This window comes from Crocodylus porosus, unplaced genomic scaffold (assembly GCF_001723895.1).
Source record: "Crocodylus porosus isolate Cpor-Errol unplaced genomic scaffold, CroPor_comp1, whole genome shotgun sequence".
Classification (NCBI taxonomy): domain Eukaryota; kingdom Metazoa; phylum Chordata; order Crocodylia; family Crocodylidae; genus Crocodylus; species Crocodylus porosus.
In genome coordinates this window covers 224,352,295-224,366,836 of record NW_017728886.1, presented here as the reverse complement: position 1 = coordinate 224,366,836, position 14,542 = coordinate 224,352,295, and the positions used below count along the sequence as shown (strand labels likewise).

Sequence of the window (14,542 nt, the reverse complement as noted above, 5' to 3'; positions counted from 1 at the left end):
CACCCCGGCCCTGAGGCAAAGCGGGGGAAGGAAGGGGAGAATCACAGAGAAGTGGGGCTTCCAGAGCTCCTTCCCCGCTGAGGGGGCCCAGTGCTGCGCCCCTCCAGCCCTGAGCCCTGAGGCAGTACTGCACAGAGGGCCCCCCACCCTGACCACACAGTGGGGGAGGAGGCAGGGAGGGAGAGCCCTGCCCACTGCAGCAGCTGTCTGACAGCCTGGGCACAGGGAACCAGAAGCAATCCAGTCACACAGCTCTCATGGCTCCAGCCTGAGTCGCAGCCACCTGGGAAGGGCCTTGCCCCCATGGCTCAACCTGGCCCCGCCATCAGCCCATCTCGCCTGGGGCTGGGACTGCAGGCCAGGTCAGCTCAGGACAGTTTCCCAGGTCCTGGAGCCCCAGCCTGAGCCTCAGCTAGCTGGGAAGAGCCCTGCCACCACAGCCTGGCCTGGCCTGGTCCCGCCATTTGCCCACCTTGCCCAGGGCTGGGACTGGGGCAGGGCCTATGGGTCTGGGCCAAGCCAGACCAGGGGCACTGCTGAGGGAAGGCATGGAGGGGCTGGGCTGGGCTGAACCGTGGGTGCAGAACCCTTCCCAGCTGGCTGTGGCTCAGGCTGGGGCTGCAGGACCTGTGAAATTGTCCTGGGCTGGCCCAGGCCCAGGTGAGATGGGCAGATGGTGGGACCAGGCCATTCCCAGCCAGTTGTGGCTGGGGCTGGGGCTGCAGGAGCTGTGCACCTGGATTGCTCCTGGCTCCCTGTGCCCAGGCAGGGCTGGCCTGGTACGAAGCTGCTGCAGTGAGCAGGGCTCTTCCCTTCCTCCTTATCTCCTGCCATGGGGCTGGGGGAGGAGGGTGCAGCATTACCCCGGGACTTAGGGCTGGATGGGTGCAGCACTGGGCCCCACTGTAGGACGGGGGGAAAACTGGTTGCAGAAAGCCCTGGTTGGCTCGTATCCCCAACAGTACCGAGCCCTGCTAGTGGGTGTTTGCAGTTGTGGGCACTGCGAGCAAACCCTCTGCTCTTTAGATGGTGTTTCTACAGGAGGGTCTGGCCAGAGCTCAGGCAGGAACTGGACTAGACACTAGAGGACCTCTGGAGGTCCCTGCCAGTCCCACTTCTCTGTGATTTCCCCTATCCCTCCCCTACTTTGCCATAGGCCCAAGGCCAGGCTCTGGCCATGCCCCTGCTCTCACAGTTTCAATGGCAAGTGGGGGGTAAAAGTCAGGCAGACCCTGGCTGGGGTCCCATGGTAGTGGGAGACAGAAAGAAGAAGGGATTAAACCCCCTGCTCCCCTCAGGCTGCTCACACCCCCTGCTCCTGCCGCTGGAACAGGATTTCCCACCCCCACTCCCTTCTCAGCCAGCTGGAGCAGTGATAATGCTCCGGCAAGGGAGGAGAGGGGTGGGGCAAACCATGCTCCGCTGGAAAAGACAGCCCTACCCAGCCCAGCCCAGGGCTGCAAAGCATGCTGGGATGCTGGGGGACTGAGTTAATTTAAACCAGGAAGGGGTCTCGGACAGAAGTTCTGTAAACCAGTTTGACCTAAATCAGTTTAGTCTGATACTATATTCAAACAGGTTTATTTTAAACCAGTTTTGGCCATTTTGAAAGCAGTTTATGAGCACTGAATTTCTGTTCTGCTACAGGTTTAAACCGGTTTCTGATCACTTAAGCTGGTTTATGTATAACTTCTGTCCCTAGCCGTAGAGGGAAGACTAGGGTTATGGACAAACATGCACTTGGAGCAGCCTCAGAAGGGAAGGAGGAACTGCGCTGCAACCATTTCATGTGCGTTATCCTGCAGCAATACCAGTCTGGTCAACTGCCCCAACTTTGACCCTAGATGCAGCAGGGTTAAAGTTGGAATAGTTTTGCTACTCTTGCATTGCTCATGCACAAGTAATACTTAGAGTATAACAGCTGTTATAGTCCTGAGCAATAGTTCCTTCTCCTTTTTGAAGCCATTCCAAGTGTATGTTTGTCCATACCCTAGGTTGAAAACTAGGGTGAACTATTCAGTGATCCAGAATCTTGAAGTAGTCTAGGCAGAATATCAAGCCTTCAACTTCTTTAAATGTTCAGAAGATAAATGTCTGCAAAGGAGGGTGATAGCACAGAGGTAATAAGTGTTCGAAGTGCTCCCCTCTCTTTAGCTAAATCATCTTTTTCCTGCCATGATTTAACTTCGACTGTCTGCTATATTTCCAGTGGTTGATCTGAGCCAGGCCTTTAAATAGCTCAAAGCTGATGCTTTTTATGCCTAGCAGAAAGGTGCTAGAGAGCTGATATGTTCATTTATGTTCCATACCCTCCTTTGGTGACAACATAGAGATCAGTAGTTCTCAGCTTCTGTAGACTCCAGGAATCAGTTCAAAACTTTTTCTGAATTTAGCAGTACCCCATTTAAAAAACAAAGTTATTTATTACAGTGTTTTCCCTTCCGTGCCCAGGGGCAGGTGCAAATGGGGAGACGACAGGAACAAGCTAGTACTTACCTCCTCACACAGGGACCAGGGTAAGAGGAGATGGGGAAGAGCAAGTACTTATCTCCTCAGACCCCATGGCACCATTACAAGTCTGTCCTTGTAAGGGTGTCATGAACCCCAGTTGAAAATCTCTAATGTTGATATTAAACAGTGTTGGAGAGTGTAGATCTTTGTAAGTCTGCACAGAGAAAAGTATGTAGAACACGTCCACTGCACCACTCTGGATGTGGCCTGAGAAGAATAAAGTAAAGCCATCTTGGTGGAATCTCACTAATATAATATGTCTCTAAAGCAAGGTTTGACAGTACCTGGAACCTCTGTGCTACTGGCCATGTGTTCCAGGGATTTCCTGAAGTTTAATGTAGGCAAAAAAAACAACAACTCAGAAGAGCTACAAAGTAACCTCAAACTTTGTCTCTCTGTTGGTCTTCCATCTTCCATTGTAATACCCCTCAAGAAGAGACTGGTAACCATGATCTAAGACTCAAATGGTGGTTTCTGGCCCATAATGAACCCTGAGCTTAGAAAAAGTAGCTTGTTAGCTAATTCCAAATTAAACCATTTGGAGATATTTGTAAGTTTCATGCTTAGAAAACGTATTTCCAAGAATTTATAGGCATTTTATTTATTAAATTAAAACAGGATCACTGTTCTGTTTTGTTTCTCAGTCAAAATAGTCTACAGAAATCTATCAGATGTTTCTTAAGTGAAAAGATTTGCATCTATGATTTTGGTTCTGGTTTGTTCACATTGTGCTATGTGTAAAGATAACTATCACTTGATTCATTTGGCAAAATCTGATAATAATTACTTTTTAAAAATAAACAATTTCCCCCTAATATGCAGTAAGTGTATTTTTATGCACTCTACAATTATGAATTCTCTGAATTAGAAAATAGGAATGTAGTTGTTGATTTTGGTTCTGTGTCTCTGAGAAATGCATTCAGCAATCCATACAACATTTCTGCTTTCTTGTTCCTTCAGCTTTATATACGCGTAGAATACTCCAAAATGGAATTGGTTATTGAAGGCAAGCACATTCAGTTTTACCTAAAGAAAAATATGAAGTATTGAATATACTGTCTTAGAGTACTTTGACATTTAAATATCACCTTTCATCCCTAAAGTTTCTTAAGTATTTTACTAGCTTAACTGTCTGTAACAAGCTATGTATAACCACCTCATCAATAGAATTGTGATTGAAATACTGTCTCTGAGTTAACTGTGGTAAGCATTTAAATGGATCACAGAAATTTTATACAGAAAGGTAGGATAGCTGATGAATATATTCTCCAGTGGATAAGGCAAGGGGAAACTTTAGGAAGAAATATATAATTAATTGGCATGAAATTTGACTAAGATAGCAGAGCCTGCTCCTCTACACACATTCTTACAAAGGGTGCTATTGCTTTTATTTTATTTAAAAATACAAGCCTTATGTTTTTTCCAAAAATGGCGGCTGTAGCAGCATTATGCTTGAACATTATGATGGGCCATTGTATGAATACAGGTTCAGGTAGGAGCAGTGCCACTAGCTGAATGAGCACCAGCAATTCCTGTCACAGATGGGCAAAACTGCTAACTTGTTAATACATTTAGAGGTGCAATATCTTACCTCATGTTCAAAAAATGCATCTTCCAATGTCTTTTCTCCTGTGCCATTCCCTACCCCTTCAAACAAAGCCTTGTATTCCTAGAAGCACAAACAATCACAAATGGGAAATAATTTGCTTATTCAACCTATTTAGTAAAACTAACAAAAACAAAACCCTACGTTATGTAACCTTTCTGCACATAAAACCTTAAGCAAATTCTAGTTGCTTTTCATGGTTTATACATTCAAAGTAATTAAACACTGAAGTTAAGTACTGGTATTTCCTCGTCTTCCCAATTTTCCCCTGTAGTTTAATATTCATTTGAAATAAAAGAACTGGAAATGGGTTGCTAGAGAATGACATGATCTCTCACCCTCCAGGAATCAGTACTAAGTCTCTATCTTTAACAGTACCCGTCAGACCCAGAACTGTAAGCAGAGCTCGGATCATGAGCTCTGATCTTCATACAGCATTTATTTCACTTCCTCTAGTCTGTTGGGCCTATTTCACCTATAACAATGACTAAGTAAAGCATTTTAATACTTTAACATGTGATGATACCTTAGTATGTAATTGTTGAAGATATGTTTGACGTTGTTTCCCAATCAGTATCCTCCTAGCAATAATTCCCAATTACAATTTTTTGCAGCTGCAACTTGTATATAAAAAATGAAGCAGGATCTTAACAGGTATCTGTTATAGGCAAAAATCTTAGGGTGTGTGTAAACAAAATGCAGGGCATATGTGCACAACACTTTAAAGCAGGTTAAATGCTTTTGCACTGCTTTAATGGTGTTGACATTTGCATGTGTCAGCAGCATGTTGCTCATTAATTCTAGCCACTGTAGCATATTCGGCAGTGTAATGCACCTTAATTCACAGGGACCTCCCATGCTGTCCAGCCAAGGGGTTGGACCAAGGTGGTCAAGGGCCCAAAGGTCTGCCACACCAAGGTCCCTGCCACACTGGAGCTTTGCAACAGGTATGAACCTCTTGCAGCCCCAGCAGAGCCTGTTAAGTTGCCAGCTCCTGCAGGCAACACAGGCTCAACTGAAGTTACCGCCCCCACTCTCTCTAAGATAAAACGCAAAGTGTTTGTCGTGGGAGACTCCATCCTGAGGGGGATGGAAGGGGCAATTTGCCACCCTGACCCCTTAGCCCAGAAAGTCTGCTGCTTCCTGGGAGCCCATATCCAAGACATTGCAGAAAAGATCCCTAAACTCCTCCAGCCCACTGACCACTACCCTATGCTTCTTATCCATGTGGACACCAATGACATGGCTCAGAGCCCACTCAGCTGGGTCATGAAGCACTACAGGGATTTGGGAGTGGGGCTTATGGGGTTGGGGGCACAAGTGGTGTTTTCCTCAATCCTTCCAGTTTTGGGCTATGGGGTGAGGAGGGGAGAGGAGGATCCAGGTAGTGAACCAAAGACTACTGTGCTGGTGTCATCGGGAAGGCTTCGGCTTCCATGACAGTCCGCTCTTTGGTGAGAGAAGCAGTAAGCTGCTGGGAAGGGATGGCCTCCACCTCCCTCTGCTGGGGAGGAGGCTCTTCTCAGCCAGACTGGATGACCTGCTCCACCAGGCTTTAAACTAAGCCCATTGAGAGAGAGGGGGACTACTGCCACTGCTGGATCACTGAGCAACCCTTGCAAAGCCAGCAGGCCAAGGCACTTAAGGGAACCCACTCCTGCTCCAGTCCTAAAGCAAACTGCGGGCAAGGCAAGGGCCCCCAAGGGGACACTTGCATGCCTGTACACCAATGCCAGGAGCTTGGGGAATAAACAGGAGGAACTTGTCATCCTGCTCAACACAAACAATTACGATGTCATAGGGATAATGGAGAGCTGGTGGGACTCCACCCATGACTGGGCTACAGGTATAGACGGCTATACCCTGTACAGGAGGGATCAAGTGGACAAAAGTGGGGGGAGGTGTAGCTCTCCATGTCAAGGAGAGCTACATGTCCCTACAAGCTGACATCGGCACACAGGGTGAACAATTAGAGACCCTCTGGGTTAAAATCCGTGGGGAGCGTGACACAGGGTATACAATGGTGGGAGTCTACTATAGACCTCCCTCCCAGAATCAAGAGATTAACCAGGAGTTTGCCAGGGAATTGACTAAGGCTGCATGCTTCCAGTCCATGGCTGTCATGGGGGATTTCACCTAACCAGACATCTCGTGGGAAGAGCGCTCAGCCAAATCTGAATGGTTGCATAGCTTCCTCACATGCACGGATGAGCACTATCTGACTTAAGAAGTCTACAGGCCAATGAGAGGCAAAGCACTGCTTGACCTGGTACTGGCAACTGGGGATGACCTAATCAGTGACCTAATAATCAAAGGGAAGCTGGGTGACAGTGACCACAAGCTGATTACCTTCACCATCCACCGAAAAGCTGTCAAGTCAGTCAGCAGTACAGAGCTCAGGAGGGCTGACTTTGACAAGCTCAGGAGAGTTGTCGGTGAGGCCCTAAGGGACCACGACCCCAAGAGGAGGGGAGTCCAGGAAGAGTGATTGCTCCTCAAGGGAGCGATCCTAGATGCACAAGCTAAGGCTATTCCGTCTCGGAGGAAAGGCAGCAAGAGGGCACAGCAGCTCCCTTGGCTCAACAAAGAACTAGCGGTCCTCCTGCATCTAAAATGACAGACCTACAAAGGATGCAGGGAAGATCCACCTCTAAGGAGGAATATACTGCACTGGTCCGGACCTGCAGGTAGTGAACCAGGAAAGTCAAGGCTGCGATGGAAACTCCAACTGGCTACAAGTACCAAGATCAATAAAAGGTCCTTTTTTAGATATGTGGGGAGCCGGAGGAAAAGCAAGGGCAACATTGGATCCCTGCTAAACCACAAGGGAGAACTGATGACCGATGCCCAGGAAAAAGCCAACTTACTAAATGAGTACTTTGTGTTGGTCTTTCACAAGTCCCGTGGGACACCCCTGGGCATTACGGGACAGGGACACCTAAGTGAGGGTGGTTCCTTGCCCTCCATCAATGCTGACCTCGTGAAAGAACAGCTTGAGAGGCTGGACACTTTCAAGTCAGCCAGCCCTGACAGTTTACACCCCAGAGTACTCAAGGAGCTGGCCTGCATCATAGCTTAGCCCCTGGCACGGATCTTCGAGAGCTCCTGGCGCTCTGGTTAAGTGCCTGAAGATTGGAAGAAGGCCAATGTGGTGCCCATCTTCAAGAAAGGGAGGAAAGTGGATCTGGAAAACTACAGGCTCATCGGCCTGACATCTATCCTGGGGAAGGTCTTAGAAAAAATTATCAAGGAGGCCATCCTCAATGGACTGGCCGATGGCAACACCCTGAGGGACAGCCAGCATGGGTTTGTTGCAGGTAGGTCATGTTTGACCAATCTCATTTCCTTTTACGACCAGGTGACCTATCACCTGGACAAGGGAGAAGAGATTGATGTCATATATCTTGACTTCAAAAAAGCCTTAGATCTGGTATCCCATAATTACCTTTTGGCAAAACTGGCCAACTGCGGCCTTGGGTCCACCATGATCCGCTGGCTGGGGAATTGGCTCCGTGGTCAGACCCAGAGGGTGGTGGTTGACGGAAGTCAATTGTCATGGTACCCTGTGACCAGTGGCTCCAAGGCTCTGTCCTTGGACCTATTTTGTTCAACCTCTTCATTAATGATGTGGACATTGGAGTCAGAAGTGGACTGGCCAAGTTCGCCAATGACACCAAACTTTGGGGTAAAGCATCCACACACCTGAGGACAGGAGGTGATCCAGGCTGACCTGGACAGACTCATGAAATGAGTGGATGAAAACCTGATGATGTTTAACACAGAAAAATGCAAGGTTCTCCATCTTGGGAGGAAAAACCTGCAGCATTTTTATAGTGCTCGGCAGTGCTATGCTGACTAGCACTATGGACAAGAGGGACTTGGGGGTCAGGATTGTCCACAAGATGAACATAAGCCTTCAATGTGATGCTGCAGCTAGTAAAGCGAGCAAAACCCTGGCTTGTATCCATAGATGCTTCTCAAGCAAATCCCAGGATGTCATTCTCCTGTTGTACTTGGCCTTGGTGAGGCCGCAGTTGGAGTACTGCATCCAATTTTGGGTTCCACAATTCAAAAAAGATGTGGAGAAGCTTAAGATAGTTCAGAGGAGAGCCACACAATTGATTAGAGGTCAGAAAACCAGACCTTATGATGAGAGGCTGAGAGCTATGAGACTCTTCAGCCTGGAAAAGTGCAGGCTCAGGGGCGATCATATGGCCACCTATAAGTTTATAAGGGGTGTTCACCAGTATCTGGGAGAACATTTGTTCACCAGAGCACCCCAAGGGATGACAAAGTCAAATGGTTATAAATTCCTGCAAGACTATTTCAGGCTGGACATAAGGAAGAACTTCTTTACTGTCTGAGCCCCCAAGGTCTGGAATGCCCTACCACCAGAGGTGGTTCAAGCACCTACTTTGAATGCCTTCAAGAGAAACCTGGATGGTTTTTCTTGCTGGGACCCTATGACCCCAGCTGACTTCCTGCCCCTGTGACGGGGCTGGACTAAATCTTCCGAGGTCCCTTCCAACCCTTATGTCTATGAAATCTAAATGACTTTGGCACGCAGCAAACTAAAACACCTCTGAGGAGTTTTAGTTTGCTGCCCTACAGCCGCAAAACGAATCACCGGGCTCCATGCAGCTCAGGGGCTGTGCAGGCAGCCCATGCAGACAGCCTGGCAGCAGCCCAGGAAGGCAGGCTCCACCGAAGGGGAAAAAAAAAAACCAGCAGCGAGCCTGATCTTTTTTCTTTCTTTTTTTTTTCCTCCTGGAAATTGCTTGCCTGCATGAGCTGTGGGGAACCCAGTCCTTCCCTCCACAGCTGCGGTACCCCTTGGGACTACCCTAGCTGGGTACCTGCAGGCAGGTGCCACCTGGGGGGGAGCTGCCGCTGCTGTAGAGGGAAGCACCAACCTCCCACCCTGCACACCTCAGGGACCGCTCCATCCACCAGCAGCTTGCCCTCCCTCCCCCACTGCTGGAGAACCAGGTAAGACACAGGTGTACATGACATGGGGGTTTACTTTGCCCTCAATTGAGGCAGTGTTTTTAAAAACTCACAGCTTCAGTTTAGGGCTCCTGATTCATCTACACGTGCCCTTACAGGTTTAGTCGAGGTATCTATTAGTTTTCTCTGTCTTTTCTTCCATTCTACACTTCCCCTGAAAAAAGATAATACTGATCAAATAGTCCTCACTGAAGAATGACAGAGTGGGAAAGAAAGGGAGAGAATACTAGCTCTGTGAAATCATGTTTCCCTCTTTTGAGGCTTTGTGGAAACTTGTGGTTCTGAAGCCAGGGCTCAACAGAGTTTCACACTGGGAATAGGAACTACTAACACACATGCTCATTGCATTCTCGCCTCTAGCAGTAGTGGATATCTGTGTTTAAGACTACAGGAGGTAGCAGGTCTTAAACTTTGTTGTTTAACCCTGGTAATAGAGATATTTTCTGCAGTTCACCAATGACAGTAAATCTCCTATAGGAAATAAGCTGCCAGGAAACCAAGAAGTCCTATGCCAGGTTTTCTTCCTCTTTCATCTCTAGATGTAGAAGGCTGTAGTCTAATCTCTTTAATGGCTTTCTAACCCTTTCTTCCTTGAGGTAGCAAGTATGTAGTGAACCTCAGCTTCTCTGGCTTTTAGTGGGATGGGAACACTTTTTGCCTGTAAGAAGGTGTGATTTGGCCCTATTTTGACCTCTCTATGATGGACAATTTACATAGCATCAAGATAATGTCACTATTCAAATATCTTTGGAAAGAATACAATATTTCTGTGCATTGACTTCTCTACAGGATCATTTGTATAATTCCTATATTGTTTATTTTGCCTGTTTAAAGTATTTGGACTTGCATATGATGGTCAGAGTTCCTTTTATGTATTTTTTTAAACGAATGCTATGGAATTTGGTCCAACAAAAAATATCATCCTAAGAAATCATTGCCTATGGAATATTGAATCATCTTTTTGTTAGAAATTAGATACAATACATACTGCATAATAATCTGCCACACACTTCACTTGCTCATAGTCATCTGCATTGGCCAGCAGGTGCATGCCTTCTGGATACAACTTTCCACAGGTTGGATATAGTTTCTCTCTGTCATCTTTACTCAGCTCAGTGCCAAATGAATTAATGGTGATGATAAAGGCACGTCTGTCTGCTTCAAACTTAACAGAATAATATATATTAAAAATAAGTAACATAGGTTGATCATCTGATACTGAAAAGGATAAACAATGTAATAGTGTTCAATACCAGAAGTAGCCCATTGAAGTCTAATTTAATTAATGATATCTATAAATGCTACACTTGGTAGAATTATTTGCAAGGTTTTTTAATGCTATAGGAATTAACCAAAGCACAGTTTTCAGAACAAGTACATACATATTTAATAAAACAGAATCATCATAACCAATGCTTACATTTTAACTAATCAACCAAAGAGAGTTTAAACCTTATGTCTTAACCATCCTCCACCTATTTATTTAAATGTCTTTTGCTTTTCAGAGACTGTCTACACGAGATGCTTACTGTACAGTAGCTTGTTACTGCACAGTGGCATTGCATGGCAGGAAGTGTGATGCAACACTATTGTGCAGTAGTAATGAGCTACTGAGCAGTCTGTGTCATCTGAAAGCCATTCGGCAATGCTACTGCATAGTAACTCCAGTTACAGCACAGTCATTTAGTGCTTGTTTAAACTACACAGTAATGATTGTGCAGTCTGCATCACATGTAGATGTGGCCAGGATGTATAATTCTGCCAGGAAATTTCCCTTCTTCTCGGTTTTCAATAACATTTTTCAAAATATTAAAAAGTAAATGGAATCAGGAGTAGATAAGTTACTTCAGGGTCATTGTAATATGTGTTAATCTTTAACAATGAAATGGAAATAATTGCTTAAAAATAATTACTATACACAGGGCATGCCTACATGGCACAGAGCTGCTCCTGCCCTGCTTTGCCTCCCTGCAGCAGCCCGGGGGAGCTCCAGACTCCCACTGGTGCTAGCTCAGGGACTCGCATGGGGCATGGGGCCGGTCCCAGTGGGTACAGGGCTGGGAGAGCTCTGTCAGATGCAGTGGCAGCTTTCTCCTGGTCCCATGCACATCAAGAAGGTACCTCATGTGCACTAGACTGGGAGACAGCTGCCCCTGCAGCAGGCAGAGCTCTCCTGGCCCTATGGCTATTGTGACACACAGTTGCCAGCAAGGCCCATACCACCGGCAGCTGCCTTGCTTAGCGCAGAGCTGGCTGCTCTGGGGAGCGGGTGAGGACTAGGAATCCATCCCCTGGAGCAGCTCTGTGTGCCATGGGGGCCAGTTCTGTGCCATGCCGAGCTGCTACATGGGGTAGGCAGGGGCTGGGTTTCCAGCCCCCTACCATCTCACCAGATCAGCCAGCTTCATGCAGCACAGCCACTCCAGGGGCCAGATGGGAATTGGGTTCCCAGCCCCTCCTCACCCTCTGGAGCTACCAGCTTTGTGCTGGAAGCCGGGACCTGGGACAGGGGGCAGAGATCTCCCCAGTCCCAGTGCCAGTTGGCTCCCAGCTCCTGGGAGGAGATGGGAGGTGAGCAGCACCAGGACTGGGAACAGAGAGCTCCTTGTCCTTTGTGGCTCCCCGCTGCCAAGGCTGACTGGAAGCAAATTTACTTCCAGTCAGCATCTACATGAGAGTTACTGCACAGTACTGCATAGTTAATGTAGTAACTATGTGCTAACTGTGCAGTAGCCTAATTATGGCACAGTAAATGGTGTTCACATGTAGATGCTGCTGCTTTACTGCTTAGTAGATTAATATACTGTGTCTACTGCATACTATACTAATCTGCGCAGTAGATGTGCCCACACAGTCTTAAAACGATTGATAAGAAAATGGTAAAATTGACCTGAGCTTTTTTTTTTTCTTGTCAACATTAGACCTAAAGGCTTCTTCTGTCTACTTTTTAACAACTGATTCTTAAATCCTAAAATTAGGGGCTGTATTTCTGCTGATAATTTTAGATGTCTGATATTTGTTGCTGCAGAGAAAATACAGACTGAAATTCAGAAAAGGCATATAACTTGGACTGTTCCTCTGCTCAGGGCAAAATCGAATCTATCACCCTAAGAACCTGAATTAACATCTCAAAGGTAACTGAAAGTGAAAGTAATATTATATGAACTTGTTTTCATTTTTTGTTGAGCCTCTGCACTTGGTTACTGACATGAGAACAAAAATAGAGTTATTATGTCCATTTTTGCTATTACTATTAATAATAATAATGATAATATTAACATTTTTAAGAAGTCATAGAATAGCTATGGATAGCATCAGAATTATTCAAAATATAGTACAGCACAAGCAGAATGAACAAAATTTAGACAGTCATGAGATGCTTCTCACTTTATGAACATTTAAACCACCTTAAGAAGAAATACATGGTGTTTGAGCAATACAAGTTGAGCAAGGGAAGTAGCTCACTCATGGAATTGCAACACTTTTACAAATTTAGGAAAGAATCACATTCTTAACCCCTCAGATGATGCACTAGAACAGTGGTTTTCAACCTTTTTTGTACCAGGACCCATTTGTAAACTTCAATAGCCAGTGCCCCCCAGTGTGGGGGGTGGGGGAGGGGTTGTGGGGGATACAGGGGCCCCTGGCAGTCCCTTGCAGGCTGGCAGAATTCCAGCCTGCAAGGGAAAAGCTATAGGTTCCCACCTTTTTTTCTTTAAAGGAGAATCCATTTTTGAAGTTTGTTTGTGACCTGCTTTTGGGTTGCGACCTATGGAATGAGAAATGCTGCACTAGAACACTTTGTAACAACAATCTGGTGGCTCTTTGGCACTGACTTCCGAGTAGGGAAAGAAAACAAACAGTAATGGAATAATTAGAAGGAAATAAGTGTGCATGAAAAGGCTTATAGCTAATAAATAATACAAACAAATCTTATTTGCCTTACTAATGTGAGTAAACACATTAATTCCAGTGGGACTACTCTCATAAGTCAAATCCTTCTGTTCGCTTTACTCATCATAACCAAGAAGAGTGATTTTTTTTTTTTGTGGGGGGGGAAGCATAATTACATTTGTAGCATTTTGAGGACAATGGGCACATCTGCATATGCACTGTTACCGCACAGTAATTTAGGTTACTGCGCAGTAACCAAAAATTACTGCACAGAATGGGTGTGTGTCTACATGTGTAGGTGTTACAGTGCAGTAACTTTGGTGACTTACACCAATTTAGTTGTAAATTTGCTACCTGCATCATACAGGTAGCAGATTTATGCCCAAGTAGTTACCACGCAGTAAGGCACATGTAGATGCCTTACTGCACAGTAACCCTGTTTGTGTGGCCTTCTGCAGGGGAACTGGACCTGGTGATCTACAAGGTCCCTTCCATCCCCTAACAATCTCTGAATCTCTGACTGACTTGGAACTAATTTTTGTCCCAAATCAGTCCCCACACAGCATTACTGTGCTGTAATGCTTGCATGTGTAAAGACCAGCGTAAAAGCTGCTTACTGCACAGTAAATTACAGTAAGACTTCCATGCCCAGCATGTATTAGAATGAATTTTAAAATATAGTACAGTTTAGTTTGGGGTGTCATTCTATATATAACCCTTACAAAAATAATCCCACTGATTTTAATTATGGCTGCCTTTTCTACAAAAGGTCTTCTGGATTATTCTTTTTTAGATGTATAAGAATACATCATAAATGTCAGCTATTTTGCTGTATAATTAAGATTTTTTGTTAAGTGGCTTAACTAAGAGATGGACTGCTTTACACATGACCTAAGATCCATTTAATGTTACAGGAAAAAACACGTCTACTGTAAAGAAATCCATCCTGATAGCCATTGGTTTACTAGTGGAATCATCTAATGTTGAGTGAGAATTCATGATTTTTTTTCTGACTGAAAATTTAGTTTCTGAAAAATCAAAAATGTCTTTAGAAAAAATCCTTTTGCCAAACTTTTGATTGGGAGGAGAGGGGAGTGATATTTCATTTCTGGTTGCTTCAATCTAAGTTCAATATTTCATTTTGTTGAACTGAATTGAGACATTGAATGAGTTTGATAAAAACATTAAACTGTATTTCCCCATCAGTATGTTGCCTTACAGGACTTACTGTTTGGGCTCCCCTTCTCTCCTAAGTTGTTCCCTGGAAGACTATATCTCCCATAATGAAAGCTCTGAGTGTGTATTATGGGAGTCAAAGGGCTCTGCATTTATCACTGGCAGTGAAACCTGGTTAAAACGTTGGACGTATTCAAGTCAGCTGGCCCGGATAATCTCCACCCTAGAGTTCTAAAGGAACTGGCCGAGGTCATTGCAAGTCCCCTGGCACAACTTTATGAGCACTCGTGGTGCTCTGGTGAGGTACCGGAGGACTGGAAGAGGGCCAACGTGGTCCCCATCTTCAAA

The 14,542-nt window shown here is 45.5% G+C and overlaps 1 protein-coding gene across 2 annotated transcripts in view; it reads right to left on the bottom strand.

Annotated features, from left to right (window-relative positions):
* Positions 1 to 1,664: 1,664 nt before the first annotated feature.
* ATP6V0D2 (ATPase H+ transporting V0 subunit d2) overlaps positions 1,665 to 14,542 on the bottom strand; it is a 34,417-nt gene continuing 21,539 nt past the window's right edge. Inside the window, exons 6-8 of one of the 2 annotated variants that reach the window (XM_019550049.1) lie at positions 10,113 to 10,289; positions 4,103 to 4,180; positions 1,665 to 3,537 (exon numbers count right to left, since the gene is read on the bottom strand). In XM_019550049.1, the coding sequence (XP_019405594.1) occupies positions 3,376 to 3,537; positions 4,103 to 4,180; positions 10,113 to 10,289 (417 nt within the window). In that variant the 3' untranslated portion in view covers positions 1,665 to 3,375. The remainder of the gene's footprint in view (positions 3,538 to 4,102; positions 4,181 to 10,112; positions 10,290 to 14,542) is intronic. The other variant, XM_019550057.1, reaches the window with a different exon arrangement.